Below are 17,994 nucleotides of genomic sequence, written 5' to 3'. Positions count from 1 at the left end.
TACTCTCTCTGACAATCTCTGCAGCAAACTGTCTTCAACTACATATGCTATGAGAATTCTCAAAAAAAACGTAGACACTAATGTTCTCATGACTGTCTACTATGCTAATTTTTATTCTGCGATAAGGTTTGGTATTATCATTTGAGGCGCCAGTTATAAGATGAACAGAGTATTTGTCTGCCAAAAAAGTGTAATCAAAATACTCTTTAGTATGAAGGCCAGCAATATACATTTTCGAGTCATTAAAATTTTCAATAAATCAACCAAGCTACTCTGAACAGCATCATAGAACACATAAGTATGGAACCAGGTATAGGAATGATTTTTTCTATCCGATACATAAGAAATATCTGTATGAGAGAAGCACAGTTTACAGCGCCATTACTTTTTTAACTCTCTCCCACAGGATTTAAGAGACACTGAAATGGCCAGCAGTTTTCTGAAGTCAGTAAAAGAATTTTTATGCAATCTAGAACCTTATACTATAGATGAATATTTTAACAGTACGTCCATTTTAAATTTTATTTCATTAACGCCATACTTATAGGTCGGTCGGTAGCAAGTCGGTTCGACGTGGGTGCTTTGTTCACTCACTTGAATTGACTACCGTGTTGGTCGGTTGTTCAAGCCCCAGTCTGAACGATCGATTTTCACTTGCTATCGTCCAACCCGTGTTAGGAATCACACGTTAAAAGGTAAGACCTCGTTAGTCCTTAGCTCGCACAAGTTTCGACTTCTGAGGGTTGTCGTTCGTAGGGGTGCGAAAGCTGGTTAACGGAAAAACAGATTTTGGCTAAATTGTACTTAATGGGATACTCACGGATTTTCGCGTCTGTCAAATTTTGTATGACGTCATATTTTACTTTTTTTAAAGCAATTCACATATTTTTTATTCAACACAACTTTTTCCATATCATCGCACCTTTTTCTATTCCTTTTCAATCACTTATTGCCGAGTTTCTTGAAATTAGAATAAAATTCCATAATTTGTCAGGTACACACATCGACATAACCTTATAGGTTATGTCGATGTGTGTATGTCGACAAATCACTTTTTATAAATTGCATTAAGTTTCACTATTCGAAAATACGTTCCTTTTAGAATTCGTAGGTCAGTTTAGATGTTGAGAAAACATAGTTTTTACAAAAGTAAATATTTGAAAATACGTTTCCTTTAGAATTCGGAGGTCGGGGTTAGATGTTGAAGAAACAGTTTTTTAAAATTCTAAAGAAAGGTTAGACAGAGTTAGGTTAGGTCGGGTTAGGTTAGGTTAAGCTAGGATGTGACAATTTATGGAATTTCAATCTAATTTCAAGATATTTGGCAATAAGTGAATGAAAAGTGATAGAAAAAAGTGCGATGATATGGAAAAAGATTTGTAGAATTGAAAATATGTGAATTGCAATCGTTTATTGCTTAATAAAAAAAGGTAAAATATGACATCAAACAAACTTTGACAGGCTATATCTCGAAAACTAATTGGGTCCGACAAAAAATAAAAAGTGTTCCAAAGAAAGGAAGGAAGTAATCAATTTGAAAATCTATGATCTACACATTCATGTATAGATTTTCAAATTGATTACTTCCTTCCTTTCTTTGGAAGATTCTCTCATCCCTTTTTTTGTATCAGATGGAGTAGTAGAAAGCCAAAATCTTTCTTTCCCAAAAAATTAATCACTCCTAAAAATATAACCCCTTCAATTCATATGAGAAGAGTTTTATTCAAATTTTTTATCTTATTATCCTTTGTAATTTTGTTTACTGACGTATTTCTCCGACAAAATATTTCTTTTACCTCTTATACAAGGTTTACATTACTCTGTGAAAATAAATGAATATCTATCTATCTATCTATTCTTAGAAACATGGCTGAAAGATGACTATTATGCATTTTAGTGTTGATGCTTCCCCAATATTCGTTGCAAATACTTTATCTATTTCTTCTTTGAAGAGACTCAAATTATATAAAACTCTGAACAATCCTAAATGATTTTCCTCGTTTTGAAATGAAACTGAACTTCCATAATATACGTCAATGGAAAATGTATATTTTATGACTCAGACTTAATGTTTTGATTTTTTCAAACTTCTTTGAGGATTTTTTGTAAATCGAACATCACAATGTAACAGTCTACATATCAAAAAATGCGGTAGTCGAAACAGACTTGATGGGATCCCAGTCCATCCCCCGATTTATAACCATAATGATACATACAATGAGTACGGAATATATATTACTTCACACCGGTTTTACAAATTTTGAGTTGTGTTGATCACTGAGTAGTTTTTTTATAAATGATCCCGACATTTTCAGCTTCAGTCCAGAGCTGCTGTTCATTCGCCTATACCAATAAATATTCCACATTCCCTGCAGTTATGTTTTGCTATCTTCGTGAATCTTGTACAGTATGGCACCCACATCAAACAAAATGGACTTAGAGCTAGTGCAGATACATGGGTCTTCGTTGAATTCAAATACGTTACTCTGGTATAATCTGTATTGAGGCAACTGGGACATGTCAGATACTCAGGTTGTCTCTTCAAGTTATATCCAAACTTCTCATGTGTTTTGTATTTGCTGTTTATCCTAGAAATTTTCTGTTATTGCACGAACTTGAATTTTTCAGACTAGAGATGGCCTCAGATGTATTTTTGATATGATACATTATCATCTTGGCATAATTGGTTTCATAATGACAGTACTCGTTTCCGATTTGACATTTCCATAGTGACATGAGCGACTCTCAGAGTGTTCGTGATAATGTAATAGAAAGTGAGACCCAATGAAAGTTGATGTACGAGGGTGTTCCCAGAAGTACAAAAATTTTGGAAAGAACTGTATTTATTTTTCAACATTATCTTCTTGCAGCTCTAAACACTTTTTGTTTGAAGATGATGGTGTTTGAAATTCATCAAAACACTTCTCCCAGCGACGTTCAATAATGATAAGTTTATGATAAGAACTGTCTTACTCCTCAAAATAGCCATTAACTGCCGACATTACTTTTTCATCGGTAGGAAATATTTGACCACTGAGTTCAGCTTTTATATTGATTGGGCCGAGGCCTTTCAAATAGAAGTATTGTACGACATAACGATGACCAACTTTCTCCACTTTCACAAATTCACCGAAAACATTCACTATTGATGGCTGCCTGTTTATTAAGAAATAAAGTCACCGCAGGCGTTAACAATGTTCCTAGTCTTGTGATAAAGGACTATATCGACGTTCTCTCTATACCTCTAATAGGCATATTCAACTTGTGCCTTCCCTGAGCAGTGGAAAACAGCTCGAATTTATCCGATATTGAAAAAGACGACTCACAAACTACAGGGCAGTTTCAATTTTACGTAACTTTTCTAAACTCTTCGACATATGTGTGCAAAATGTTATGTACTCCCATATTATTCAAAAGTTATTTTTCCTATTTAGCATGGTTTCGTACAACAAAGATCATGTATGACAAATCTTGCATATTCAAATCAATATCTCTGTACGTACCTGGACAAACAAAAACAATTCGATGTTGTTTATTTAACCTTTCAAAAAGCCTTCGATCAAATAGACCGTTATGTTCTTCTCAGCAAATTGACAAAATTGGGACTCTCTAACCAACTACTTACTCTAATTGAATCATTTTTAGTCAACAGAAAACAATTCGTCGAATATAAATCTTTCAAATCGACGTAGTCGATAGTTACATCTGGAATACCACAAGGTTCTAATCTCAGACCTCTTTCATTTTAAATTTTTATTCATGACTTGGCAACCTTTTTGAATATTCCTAGCCTATTATTCGCAGACGACCTGAAACTTACTGAACGGATCCAAATGTAAAATAATATAATTTACAACAAAAAAGCGAACTTTAATGTACGATTATTCAATCAACAATACAACCGCGTACATGAGATAAAAAATCTTGGTATAACATACGACAGTAAATTAACATTCACAACACATATCGAGTGGTCCAACGAAAAGTATGCACCTTGCTTTTCTCCTTTTTTTGTAACTTAACGCAAAAATCCTCGGGCAGGTCAATTTTGCTTTTGAGGGGGACACATTTAAGATGTATTTTTCTACCTGTGCCTTCAACTAAAATTTTAAATGGAAAGTGGGGTCGAGTGATATATCATTTGAAAGGGCACAAAATTCTTTTTCCAATGATACCTAATTTGTTGTATTTACTTGAATTGTTATAAAAAAAGCAAGAACATTCACTCGATATCTTTGGTGTTAATGGAAATGCGGAAAAAACGGCATTTTTATCACTACTACATTCCTCAATTTCTCTTGTGCGTTTTTTGGTTCAAATAACAACAGCAGATAAGTGTACAAAAAGAATTTAGGCAAACGTTCATTGATTCAGTTCGGTTGCTTTTGAAATTATTTCAACTTTACTGTGAAAATTGTTTATTCCATTCCTGAACGAGTTGAAAATGTTAAACTTTATTATCAACATAATAGTTGTGCTAGACTTACTGCTCGCCTCATTAATAACAGTCATCCTGGGGAAAATGTGAATGATTCGTACGTTGCCAAGTTAGTCCAAAAGTTTGTCGATACCGGATCTGTCTGTAATGTGAAACACCAGCCACGGAAACCGATCAGAAATGAAGCAGTGGAAGACGCTGTTTTGGGACATGTTGATTTAGATCATACTCAAAGTACCCGTCAGCTTGCTGCAGCCTCAAGTGTCTCCCGTTCGTCCCTAATATGGATATTAAAAGCCTATAAATTTCATCCGTACGAAATTAAATTAGTACAGGAACTCAATGAAGATGATCCTGATAGAAGGCTGCAATTTTGTGAACATTTGAGCCAGCTACTAATTGATGATCCGCACCTATCATTCAACACGTGCTTTTCCACGAAGAAAGATGAGACCTCGTTAGTCTTTAGCTCGTACAAGTTTCGACTTTTGAGGAGTGTATAACATTGATTTCACTTACCTTGTGGGAGTCGTAGGAACACTTTCTCCACTGGATGAATGTTTCCCATGCGAATTTGCTTTGACAGATTCCACTTCTTCGTCAGACCCATCTTCCGAATTTTTGCCCATACTCGACTGGATCTCTTCAGCCCTCATAAATCTCCTTTCCTGTTGCTTCTTCAGGGACTTCACCAACTGCTTAGTCATGTCAAAATCTGAAGTAGGCGTGGGAGGAGAGAACGGGGCTGTGTTTGCCGTTATAGTACCGTAGTAGTGTCCAGAGTGGGTTTTGATAACGCCTCGTTCCTTGTGATTCGGACTTTTTTGCTCGGTTTTCTTGAACATCTGATTGTACGGGCATGTCGATTCGTGTTGCCACAAATCGACGCCGAATTTGAGTCTGGTCGGGCACCCCCTGTTTCGGAATACGCAGGGAAAGATGATTATGCTGGACAACGTTTCGTACAAATAGTTCCTGATAGTGTTCGGTGGAGTTCCGTTAGCGTAGGAGCAGCGATGGCAGATGTTTTTGCCGTTCGATAGAATGTAAACAGGATCGCAAGAAAGGTAGCTCTGGCACTGAACGCATGTGATGTAATCCAGAAGATACTCGTGAATGGCGATCAGTCGAATATCTGCAAGAAAGTAAGTTTTTTCGGTGTCTAGGTAGCTCATGCTTGCTACATTCACTTCAGTTTTGAGCTAAAAACCTCCAACTCGAGGGGTTTTTAGGTCAACGGCTTGGAAATGAAAAACTTTTGTTACTGAGGAATCACTTCCAACCCATTTATATTTAAAAAAAAATGTGAGCCGTCGCGGGACGCCTGGCAGATGTGAAACATCAATAATAATATTTTGTGACCCCTGTGATGATTGTTGAGTATTGAAATATCAATAAAAATATATGTAAATACAATATATCTACATGAAAAAGTTTTAATGTGGCCTTAATATACTAGTAAACACAAGAATCTTAGCTAGTTATTGCAATATATACTGAATATCTCAAATTATAAATATCAATAATGAATATTCCATCATAATTAGAAAATCACCTAATTAATTACTTTTTTCTACTCCCTCTATTTTAAAATAATCATTACGCGTTTGACAGCAGATAGATAATGGCTGATTTAGAATATGATAGGTTGCCTTTTATCTTTCGGGATTTGGCAACCCTGTTGTTGCAATCTGGCAACTGACAGCTCTATCGTGAAGTTGGACATTTTTGAGCTTATATGTACTCAAAACCTTTTGATATACGCGCGCTATTTGTGTTGTTTACAGTAACTTAAAAGATTCATCCCGGCCCAAAAATGGAGTTAGATCGTGAACATTTTCGTGGGATTATTTTTTACAACATTCGACGTGGATTAACTCAGCAATAGTGCATGGATGGACTTAACAGTTTGTGGGTTGGTAATGAATCTAGTTATATCCGTGTATCAACAGTCATTTGTTTTAATTATGAGCTGTCATTCAGTATCTCGTAAAAATTCAAAATGAGTGATAGCGATCAAGAAATTTGTGCCTCCCCACCAGATATTACCGAACAAGCAAATATTGCGATGACTAATTTGCTGGCAGCAAAATCAAAAGAAAAATTTGAATATGATTTCGAAAATTTTTATGAGTTGCAGAGAGAAAAAAACATAACTTCGTTTTCTGAAAACTACAGATGCAAAATATTTGTTTTCGAAGGTAACACAACTCCGCTTTTTTGTTATATTAATTTTTTATGAAATTTTGCAACAATTTTTGAAATACTAAAACAAAACATTGAGGTTTAAACTGAATTATTCAACCTCACCAGCCAACATCCAATCATATTTCAATTGCCAGACGCCTCTAAAGCAAATCGTATATCCGTTAATTCTATGAACAGTCAAGCAAAAGGGTTTGAAAATATTTAACAGACCAAAAAAATACCTATTAGCATTATTATATTATTTAAAACTCTTCGTATTTATTTATTCACTCACAAAGTGAATATCAATTATGTTTAGTGCTCATATTACTATCAAACAACACATGGGTAATGATGTTCTGTTAGTAAACTTTCCTTTTTCTGAATATTGTCTATGAGGAGTATGTTCACGTGAGTTTTGTCGTTGTTCTTTCATCCGCGAATTATAAATGAGGAAAATGATGTCATGAAAGGATAATGAAAATGTTGATATTGAAAAAACTGAATGTAACAATCAATGTTTGTGGAAAATATCTGTATCTGAGCAGATATAGCTATCAGAGATCTATATTTGGAATCATTTGCAGGAGATTACTCCAAAGTAGATAGTTCAGAATGTATTTTTATTTTCATCGTAATATCAGCGATATCTTGTCAATCAAAATTCAATATCATAGGAAAAATAATACCCAAACAAATGTAAAATAAGAAATTGAACTTCCTATGTTTTATACCACGTAGTAACGGCTACATCCATCAATGTATCCAAACAAAAGACATCTTCTTCTACACTTTCTACACTTTTTAACACTCACTAGAAGCTCAGTAATTGACAATGGCCTAAACATATTCAATTACCTCCCAAACGACGTTAAATGTATAGAAAGCCACTCAGAATTTATAAAAGCAATCAAAGTTTCATTCCCTGATAGACCCTACTAAAGTTTGAACGAATTTCATGATGATAACTTCTACTAACACTTATTCTGAATTACATACATACATTCATAATGATCTCCTAAGGATGCTAACTTGGTTAGCGAAACGCGCATCGAGAGACCGTAATTTTATTTTGGTGTTTTTAATAATAACGACCTATCATAATACATAATAAGTTCCATTCAGTATCTGCAGTAAGTTATACCATTTCTATGATATGTATAATTTTCCTCTCGATTTCATATTCCTATTTCCCATTACCACATCTTACATAATATATGGACATCATAAACATCTGTTTTTAGCATATTTTCATATGTATATATGTGTGTATATATACGTATGGATATTTTTATAGGTTTTGAATTGTATTGACTTAGTATATAGTATATACATTTTTATCTCATTCACTCACGCTTTGTCAATAAGATTCATTCTTCTGAAAATAAAGTTTATTTTATTTTATTTTGTTTCTTTTTTCGCCGTAGGATGCGATGGTCAGGCCCTACCCCCCGAAGCCCCAATACATTCGGGAGGGCGCGCCAGCATTATCAACCAATGACCACTCCCCACACCGTGGGGTAAGTGATCATTGGGTCCGAGAATCATGTGCTATGAGGGAGCGCAGTGAGCCAAGAATGATAGCTTTCTGCATCTGTGCGGCTAAGATTTCTGCCTTAGTACGGCAAGCCGGTATGATTTTAAGATTCGAGAGTGGAGAGGACATCATTCCACCAAGGACTCCAATATTCCGTTTTTCCTCCTCTTTTCTGACGATATTCGTGTCGCCAGGAGCTGAAAACTCCATAACTAATATCGTTTTGGTCTGGTGGTCGAGAAGGACTACATCAGGCTTCAGGGTTCCAATATATTCTCGTTCCCCACAACGGATTCAATATCCCCCGGAGCGTAGGGCAACACCGGTGTCTCGTCAATACCGTAAGAGTGCCGTAGATGATAATATAGCACTCTTAGGATGGATATAGGCCGAGACCGCAGATGCTGGACATGCTGATAGCGAGTGCATTAAGATCTCGGACGCCTCGCGGCAGGCCCTGCACCTGTCAGGAACCTCTATACTCATCACGCGACTACGGTAGACTAAGGTGTTGAAGACACCATCCTGGCAAGCCATGATGAACCCCTCAGTTTCCGACTTCAACCCACTCGACCTGAGAAAAGCGAACGTCAGGCGCTTTGATAAGCCAAGGTCTCCAATGTTATTGAAGAAGACCCCATGCATTGGCATATCTTTGTGTCTCCGCAGAAGTTAGGTGATCTCTGCAGCTCTCATCTGAGCTTTTTGCTGAACGGGTTCCAACACGGTGACAGAGTTGTGGTCACCTCGTTCAGAGTCGAAAACTATACCAAGTTCATCAGCTGCTCGGGCAGCTGCCCTAAGGAGAAATGCTCCAATTCCTGTTCTCTCATGGTCACAGACCATGCAGAGAAGGGGATCCGAACTCCTGACGACTTTACAGGCTGTATCCAGTACCATTCTGTCATGTAAACACTCCAAACTCAAAAGTCCACGACCTCCCTGTTGTCGGGGGAAGTACAACCGTGGAACGGACGATTTGGGATGCAAACTCCTATAAAGATGCATCATTTTTCAGGTCTTTACGTCGAGTTGATACAGCTCCTTCCGAGTCCACTCCACTACTCCAAACGAGTAGAGTAAGATTGGAACGGCAAGCATATTTTTTGCAGCAACTTTGTTCTTCCCCGCGGCAGTTCCGATGACCAGATCTGTCAAAGTTTGTGCTGATACTTGCCGCGGAGAGAGTTTTTCACTGCTGTTACCTCTTGTGAGTGACGTTGTTCCACCCCGAGGTAAGTATACGTGTCTCCGGCATCCAGATGGTGGAGAATGCTTCCATCTACGAGCTGCACATCCTCTCCGTAGTCCCCGCATCGTCCTCTTTTGAGATGGACCATTGCACATTTGTCTATCCCGAATTTCATACCGATAGCATGCGTGTACTCTTCCACCACCCTCAAGAACTGATGGAGATCCTTCTCTCCAGAGGTATAAAGTTTAAGATCACAGATGGGTGACCTCCGGTTTACGGAGGTGCCACAGTTATACCCTCGAGTATTTCTGAGCACAACGTTTAATGGCAATAGTGATATGTGAGAGAGAAGGATACTGAGGGAATCACCCTGAATTACAACCCTACTGAAAGTGACCCACCCTGTTTGGACTCTTGCTTGACCAGATGTTATGGTGAACCGAGTTCGCCAAAGTGGTATCATTTGTTCAATGCATCTCAGTATGTTGTCGGGTACCGCAAGGCATCTGAGCAAATGCAAGATGAGCTCATGCGAAATTGTATCAAATGCCTTACGGTAATCGATCCAGGCCATAGAGAGGTTACGCTTATATTATATCGAGTCCTGCGTTACACATCTATCGATAAGCAGGTTCTCTTTACATCCAGCTACTCCTCTCTTCGACCCTCTCTGCTCATATATCTTTTCGAACACTCGGTCAACTGCGGTGAGTATTCGTGTGTATAAGATGCTTGTAAACAACTTATAACACGAATTCAAGCACGTTATCGGTCTGTAATTCTTAGGAATCGACAAATCTCCGCTTTTGGAGATAAAAACGGTCCGCCCCTCGACAATCCAATCCGAAATCGTCTGCTCTCCGTCCAGCCATGAGTTGAAAACTCTGGCCAGATGGCGGTGGGTACTTGGTAGTGTTTTTCACCAATAAGTGTTCAGACCATCTGGGCCTGGAGCAGCAAATTTCTTGGAACCAACAAGGGCCCTTCGAACGTCATCCGGGGTTATCGGGTTGTGCAGTTCATTGAGCTCAGGCTGTCGAAGCTCTCTGTTGAAAGATTCGAACTGCGCTAGGGCTGACGTGTCTAAATTGAGTCTGAATTATTATTATTATCATTTTGAGGAAAGGTTGGTTGGGTGTAAACTACTTTTCGGTGAGTAATTCAATCAAGAACTTATTATTTCTTGTAAAATTGAAACGATAATAATCGTAAGTTACAAAAAAAGTATTGGATCGCTAAACTACTTAACTGATTATTATTATTATTATTACACACATATTTTGTCTCACCTCCAAGTGGAATATCTCTCTTTCCTTTCCAGTATGCTTTTGGGTGTTTCCAAAATAGATTGCATCCACCATGGTAGGAACAATAGTCTTCGTGTTCCAAACTCTCGTCCCATCTCAAGGACCTAGGACAGTGATCTTCCCAATTCTTGCATGGATATCTGAACATAGAAGCTAGGGCTTCGTAGGAAGTATTCCGATATACGTTTTTTGCTAATCCTCTACATCTGGAAAAAAATCGTACATAATGAAGAATGTGGTCTAATTTATAGAATAACTAACAAATGAGAGTTTCTCTAGAACTATACAAAACTATTTTGGAAGAAAGCAAAACACGTGAACGAGCTTTGTGTAAAACCCGATTCTTTTTTCAAAATTATTTTCAAATAAAAATTTCGACGCCTCCCATAAAAAACGTCTTGATAAATTTATTCAATTTTTAAATTCAAACATCCTTACTTCCTGAAAACCTACAGTAGGTTCAAGAGATTACGGATAACTATCCATGTAAGTTTCTAGGCAGGATGATATTTCTGACCTGGGTCTGCTCCAGAACCTGCTGGTGTTTCTGGACCGTCTATATACCAAGAGCTACCTGCCTTATTCCTGAAGACCTACAGCAGGTTTGAGAGATTACAAATGGATATCCATGTGAGTTTCCAGGCAGGATGATATTTCTGACCTAGGTCTGCTCCAGAACCTGATGGTGTTTTTGGGCCATCTATATACCAAGAACTACCTGCCCTTACTTTCTGAAGACCTACAGCAAGTTTAGGAGATTACAAATGAATATCCACGTAAGCTACTGGGTAGGTTGATATTTCTGCCCTGGGTCTACTCTAGAACCTGATGGTGTTTCTGGCCCATCTATGCCCTTCCTTCCTGAAGAAGACCTTCAGTAGGTTTAAGAGATTACAAATGAATATCCATGTAAGTTTCTAGGCAGGTTGATATTTCTGCCCTAGGTCTGGTGTTTCTGGCCCATCTATATACCAAGAGCTACCTGCCCTTACTTCTTGAAGACCTATAGCAGGTTCAAGAGATTTCAAATGGATATCCATGTACGTTTCTAAGCAGGTTGATATTTCTGCCCTGGATCTGCTCCAGAACCTGATGGTGTTTCTGGCTCATCTATATACCAAGAGTTACCTGCCCTTACTTCCTGAAGACCTACCGCAGGACTTGGTTTTGGATGATGCAGGGCAATTTCTCAATCTTCCAGTCAATTCTTGTACCTTGTACCTTACTTTCCGTTGTATAACGTGTTAATGAAGTTCGAATCAATGAATATTATGTGCGTTAAAGTCATCTATCCTTAATATATTAATATATTGTCATTTTTTTAGAATTATAACTGTTGCTCATGAATCAATAAATAAAAAACAGATTACAATAACAAAATACACATAAAAATGTTATTCACATTATTGTATATTCAAGTATATTGTATAAATTAAAGAGCAGAAGATAAAACAATTGTGGATTCATGTTACACTATAGAAAAAAGAATACAATAAAATAATAGTAATGTATCAATTAATATCGCCAGAAGTCATGTCACAAGATATACTGAAATAATTACAAAGCATGAAAAAGCACGATCAAACGGACGCTTAAATGCTATTGAATGAATTACCATTGTTCATATCAGGTGATTTCAATCTAATCACATCATTTCCTTTGAGTATATATTATATCTGCAAGGTTATACGAAAAACAGAAAGAGAACTGAGTAATTTTAGACCATCCAGGCGCCAGATAGTAATGATAATGAAACTTCATTTTCATTATCATATTTTTTGTATTCCAAAAGATAAAAATCATATTCCACTCTCAAGTAGTTTCCAGATAATATGCACTATGAATTCATTTGTTTGTTTCAATTTAAGTTGAGCCGGAACAGATATAAAAACTTTAAGGCTACCAATCGAGAATGTTTGAAAGAGAAAACTTTAACAACTATTCGGAAAAATACGCAGAAGGAGCAGAACCTCAAGGAGGATGCATAGTCCCAAAAGCTGGTGAAGGAAACGTTTGTCAGAAAACGAAAAAACCTCAAAAAAAAAGAGAAATATTTGCTCTCGTAAACCCTTGAAACATCAAACGAAGGAAGATGAGGAGAATTACCTATGCAGTAACACAATTCATGGTACTCAAACCAAAACCAAACCACCATATGCTAACAATAACTTTAAGAGCCCCATTTGTCGGATACCTTTTGGGTGTGTCTCCAACAACGTACAAGGAGAAACGTAGGTTCCTTCTCAACCTGTGCTTATGCACTGAATCACGAAACATTTATCGAGACCATCGTGGATACTCATACTGTATAGAAAGTTCTAGGGAATCGAGGAAACAAGTTGCTGTGCTATGAACCAGAAAAAAACATCCTAAATGTGGCCATTTAGGTAGTACCGAATTAAAAAACTGGTCGGTTATTATCCCCAGACAAGTATAGGAACATCATCAAATAACTTGTTTCCCAACACCAAACCATTATTTTGACACCTCGACACGTGTTTCGATCACCAAGTGATCATCTTCAAGAGGAAGATCAAACTTTAAGTTTGATCAAGAGGAAGATCAAACTTCCAGATTGATCTTCCTCTTGAAGATAATCACTTGGTGATAGAAACACGTGTCTAGGTGTTGAAATAATGGTTTGGTGTTGGGAAAATCTCCAGTAATATTGATTACTACACCAAAGTTCCAAACAGTGCATCACAAACTCGGTAATACAGTTTACTGTGATTGTCACTATGAAAAATTCACACGGTTTTCTCGAGCAAAACTCATGTTATCCACTGCAAGACAACTAGTTGAGACGCCCATAACTGGAGCTTTCCAACCAGCCAGAGGTATTACCAGTGATGCTAGGATGGACCATAAGTAAATGAAGGCGATGACCTCTCCAATTACGAAGATAGAGAACAATCGAGGCTGAAGCTACTACAAATCGGCGATGGCATATGTCTATCTCTTAAGGATGGCTTAGTATATCACTTTTTGTTGTTTAAAATGATGGTAACCTGTGATGTGACAACTGTAAAGCTATTCAGACCAATTTATCATTATTCTTTATGAAATAAACACCTCAAGCATTTCATTCGCATTGTAATTGATCTTTTCATCATACAATACAAATTATTATTTCAGGAGTTATCTGAAAATTGAAACTATTCTGACAAACCGATGCGACAGGCGTGATGAAGGAAGGTTGCGACTGTCTTGGTTTTGTTTTACGTAGTAGATAATTTTAGAGGATGAATTCGCATTTTTTTGTTTTGTTGTGTTCAGGTGGATAATTACTTACCTATTTCAAAATTTGAATTGAAAGTTTTGAACGTACTTTGATTTGAATGAATTTCACTACAGGTCATCATTATTAGTTACCAGCTTAGGGAGTCAATATAAGATTGTGTGATAGTTGGAATAAAGGGATAAACTTTGATTTATAAGAAGGCGCTGTATCTTACTTTATACGAAATCTGTTCAAAAAATGGTATGAATGTTCAAATTTCGAGGGCTACGTATATTCGATTAGCGATTAGCGATTAGCGATGAAAAATAGAATTACGTGCTCAAAACACTTGCAATGTTGACAGTGGCATACGGTGATTGTACTCCGAGTCAGAAAAAAGTTTACAAATAACCCTGGACGCCCCAGCATATCAACAAACAATGAAAATGTTGGGAAAGTGAACAAAATTGTTATGGAGAATCGTCGAATTTCTATAAGAGATGTTGCCAAAGATGCCAAAATAAATTTTGGGCATGAAGCATGTGGCAGCGAAGTTCATTCCAAAATTGCTGAATTTTAACCAAAAAAACCATCGATCGGGAATTGTTGAGTGACGTCAACGTCACTCAACAACCCAGATTTGCTTGAAAGAGTCATCACTGGTGACGAATCATGGTTATATGGTTATAAAATCAAAATCAAAGTGCAATCGTCCCAACGGAAGACCTCAGCAGAGCTAAGACCAATGGAAGCATGCAAAGGTCAATCAAACGTCATAGGTTTTGCTCAGTATTTTCTTCGATTACCATAACTAGGGCATCAGAAATTATACGTAGCTTGCGAGATGCAATACAAAGAAAACGTCTGGTGTTGTGGAATAGCAATTCATGGTTTCCGCATCACGTCATTGCTTGTTCGTAATTTTTTGGTTGAAAACAACACCGTCATCATGCATTAGCCACCCTATTCACCGGATTTGACCCCCTGCGACTTTTTTCTGTTCCCAAGATTAAAGAGACCCATGAATGGGGCGGCGTTTTGCGACGATTGAGTCGATATAAACTGAATTGACGAAAGAGATCAAGGACGTACCAAAAAGTGTTTATAGAAATTTATTAATAAATGAGAAATATTAAAATACACCAGACGTCGTATACCCCTACCAATAGTCGTCCCGCCCATGCATAAAGGCTTCAGATGTTCCACAATATTCCAGAAGATTCAGCAGTATTCAAGACTGTTCTGAAATGTTCCACAATGACCTAGGATGTTCTGAAATACTTTCCAACGTTCCAGACTGTTCTGTTCTGTGTTCTGGAATATTCTCGAACACTTCGAATGTTCTAAACTATTCCAGAACTTTCTAGAAAGCGAAAATTCCAGCCCTCATGGCTTCAAAAGCACGTCATTCAGACAAAAACGGGAACTTTCTCCGATGTGACACGAAAATCAGAACCTCCGACATTTCACAATAAACCTTCTGAAACCTGAATTGTAATAATCTGTTTTCTCACCTTCCGCATAATACAGCTCCGTCTGGAACAACAAAAACTGGGCCGCAACTCACAAAATTTTCACATTGTCTACAGCGCAATTCCCTCAGAAGTGATAATGGAATGCTAGGTGTTTCCATCATCTGTAAATGAAGAATGATAAAGGATTACAAATAATGCCTCCGAGTTCATGATTATGATCTTATCTATACTGGTGAAAATGGAAATTGTGTTTATTTTTGTGGAATGTGTGTTTACGACGTTCTTTATCTGGAAATCCTTTGGTATATATCGTGGGTAAACTTATATTCTTGACTACAAGGTATTTAATTCTCCACAATCAGGAATCTGAGATTTCTTCGAAAGGCCTGAGTCTTTTTATAATTCATCGTTAATTAGTCGAATTGTAACAACCTTGACATTGTAGAGGAATCATAATATCACCGTTGGTGATATGATTTTACGACTCTCAAGGTTTAGCATACCATTACGAATTTTCTCAACTATATTTTTTCTTATACAGTGTGACACACTTGAGATGATAATAATAATAACAATTTATTTTCCCAAGAAACATAAAATGTTCATAGCAAGGAAAAAAACTGACTATAACATAACTAAGTACGAACAAAGCGCTTAAAGAAAAGATAAATCAGAAATGAAACTTGAAAAATATATAAATGTACCTACATACATATACACACATATACATAAATGTACTCATCAGATAATATATCTATACAAATATTTTTTCAAATTAATCCGAAATTTTTGTTTATCAAATTTTTTTTAAGCATTTGGTAGCTCATTGCTACCAAATGCTACCATTGCTACTTTTATAATAAATCGAATTCTGACCAATATTTGTTTGTTTTCATTTTCATTAACTTCAGATTGAATATCTTGTCTAATAGTTTTTTTGGTTTATACAAGTTGTCTGTCGGCTTCTTGTAGTTCAACTTGTATATACACCTTATAATTTTGTTCTGAAGTTTTTTAAGTGGTTTCAATAAGGAATTTGGTGCCATACCCATGAAAAATAAAGCAATTTAAGGTATTTTAGGAGTACACATTTTTTATTTTGAATAAAATCACAATTATGGAAGCTACTTTTTTCTTATTGTTTCAATGTGTTTTCTCCATGATACATTTTCATCTAGAATAAGACCAAGAAATTCAGCACTAGGAGAGTATTCAATATTGCCATTATTAAATTAAATTGGATCTTTTGAATCATTTGATATAGACCTTTTTGATACGAACATATATGAAGATTTTCGAAAATTCAGTGTCATTTTATGGCAGTAGCAGTAGGGGTAGCAACAGATACTTCAGAAAAGAAACAGATTGAAAATGAGAAACAAGCAAAGAAGCGACAAATTGAAACAAAAATTGCATGCGCTAACTAAAAGAGGAAAAAGGTTGTTAGGAAAGTTTTACAGGAAAGTTCTACTTCTGAATCTGGTGCTTCCATGATTTTGGAAAGTGATGATGCTCTGACAGATGAATTTGATGAGAATTCAGATGAAGATACTATCCCTATTGCGAAAAATCAGTTAGGGAATCTCACCAGAAATCCTGTCGAAGGAGAATTTGTTCTGGTTGAATTTAGTGCTGAAAAAGATAAAATTTACTATTCAGCTAAAGTTTTAGCTGTCCAAGAAGGAAAAAAATCTCCAACACAATATGTGTTCTCCATTCGTGACAATCCCGATCTAGCTACAGTGTCAAAATCGGATGTCAAAATTATTCTTCAAAAACCTTTGGACCATGGTTCCACTTCCAGGTGCAACAATTCCTTTTACTCTTTCAACAAAGACTTCTACGGTCTCAATATACGCTAGCTCTTGAAATTTAATTTGCCTCGTCTCTGTGTCAGCTTTTTTTTTATTTTCCAAATGTGAAAATTAGTCAATTGTTTTCGAAATATTACTTCAAGGAGGCCCTTCTTAATTTTCCAGCAATTCCAGCGGCATGATTGTGCCAAGACATATTGGTGTCCATTTACATATTACATATCAATTATTCTAGGGCGACAAAGGTTGATTATCTGGTAAGAATATATCAAGTAACGGGGAGCTATTCAACTCAACTCGATCGTTCATTAGATATTGGGAATTTTCCCACCTATTTCCATACAGAAGGTCAAGTTCTAAACGTTTATTCTGGAAATGAGGATTTTTGAATTCCTCCCTCCGGAAGGATGTGAGTGAGTAGCATACGTCGAGTTTATTTGTTTCTATGTTCCTTTACTTGTGATCAAAATGTTCATCCTGTTTGACCTATATAAAATATCGGATATTAACCACAACACAATTTGTACACTCCTGATGTATCTGACACCAACCTTTCAATATGCGTGAAAACCACATAACATGCATCTTCAAATTATTGTGTTTTTCTTATAATTTTTATCATTGGAAGATTTTTTCCTATTGTTTCACCTATATCTGCCTGCTTTTACTAGTTAATGGAATGATTGTCCCTGCTCCTTTCAGGCATTTGAAACTAGAACAGAGTTAATTATCTGGTTGGATCGTAAATTAAAGTGGAATGATGTTTTTAGAATACAGGGTGTTTCATAACTACGTTACGAAAATTCAGAGGGTGATTCGTT

The 17,994-nt window shown here is 36.6% G+C and overlaps 3 protein-coding genes across 5 annotated transcripts in view; 2 read left to right on the top strand and 1 right to left on the bottom strand.

The window, feature by feature from the left end:
• The window catches only part of LOC111510203 (myrosinase 1), a 408,217-nt gene that overhangs the window by 253,252 nt on the left and 136,971 nt on the right, over positions 1 to 17,994 (top strand). The gene's annotated exons all lie outside the window — the stretch shown is intronic.
• Positions 1 to 17,994, top strand: part of LOC111516085 (probable G-protein coupled receptor CG31760) — a 155,276-nt gene that overhangs the window by 67,925 nt on the left and 69,357 nt on the right. The window contains exon 1 of one of the 2 annotated variants that reach the window (XM_074171469.1): positions 6,409 to 6,639. The exons of the other annotated variant lie outside the window; for it this stretch is intronic. Coding sequence (XP_074027570.1) covers positions 6,441 to 6,639 — 199 coding nt within the window. The 5' untranslated portion in view covers positions 6,409 to 6,440. Of the gene's footprint in view, positions 1 to 6,408; positions 6,640 to 17,994 lie in introns of those variants that run through there. 2 annotated transcript variants of the gene reach the window in all.
• Positions 1 to 17,994, bottom strand: part of LOC111511871 (uncharacterized) — a 33,423-nt gene that overhangs the window by 5,611 nt on the left and 9,818 nt on the right. For both annotated transcript variants that reach the window (XM_074171470.1, XM_023167887.2), the window contains exons 2-4: positions 15,399 to 15,520; positions 10,647 to 10,870; positions 4,958 to 5,573 (exon numbers count right to left, since the gene is read on the bottom strand). In XM_074171470.1, the coding sequence (XP_074027571.1) occupies positions 4,958 to 5,573; positions 10,647 to 10,870; positions 15,399 to 15,520 (962 nt within the window). The remainder of the gene's footprint in view (positions 1 to 4,957; positions 5,574 to 10,646; positions 10,871 to 15,398; positions 15,521 to 17,994) is intronic.

Source organism: Leptinotarsa decemlineata, unplaced genomic scaffold, assembly GCF_025532065.1.
Source record: "Leptinotarsa decemlineata unplaced genomic scaffold, Ldec_3_MD MMD2_tig00000010_RagTag_RagTag, whole genome shotgun sequence".
Lineage (NCBI taxonomy): Eukaryota > Metazoa > Arthropoda > Insecta > Coleoptera > Chrysomelidae > Leptinotarsa > Leptinotarsa decemlineata.
This window is presented reverse-complemented; position numbering and strand designations above follow the sequence as displayed.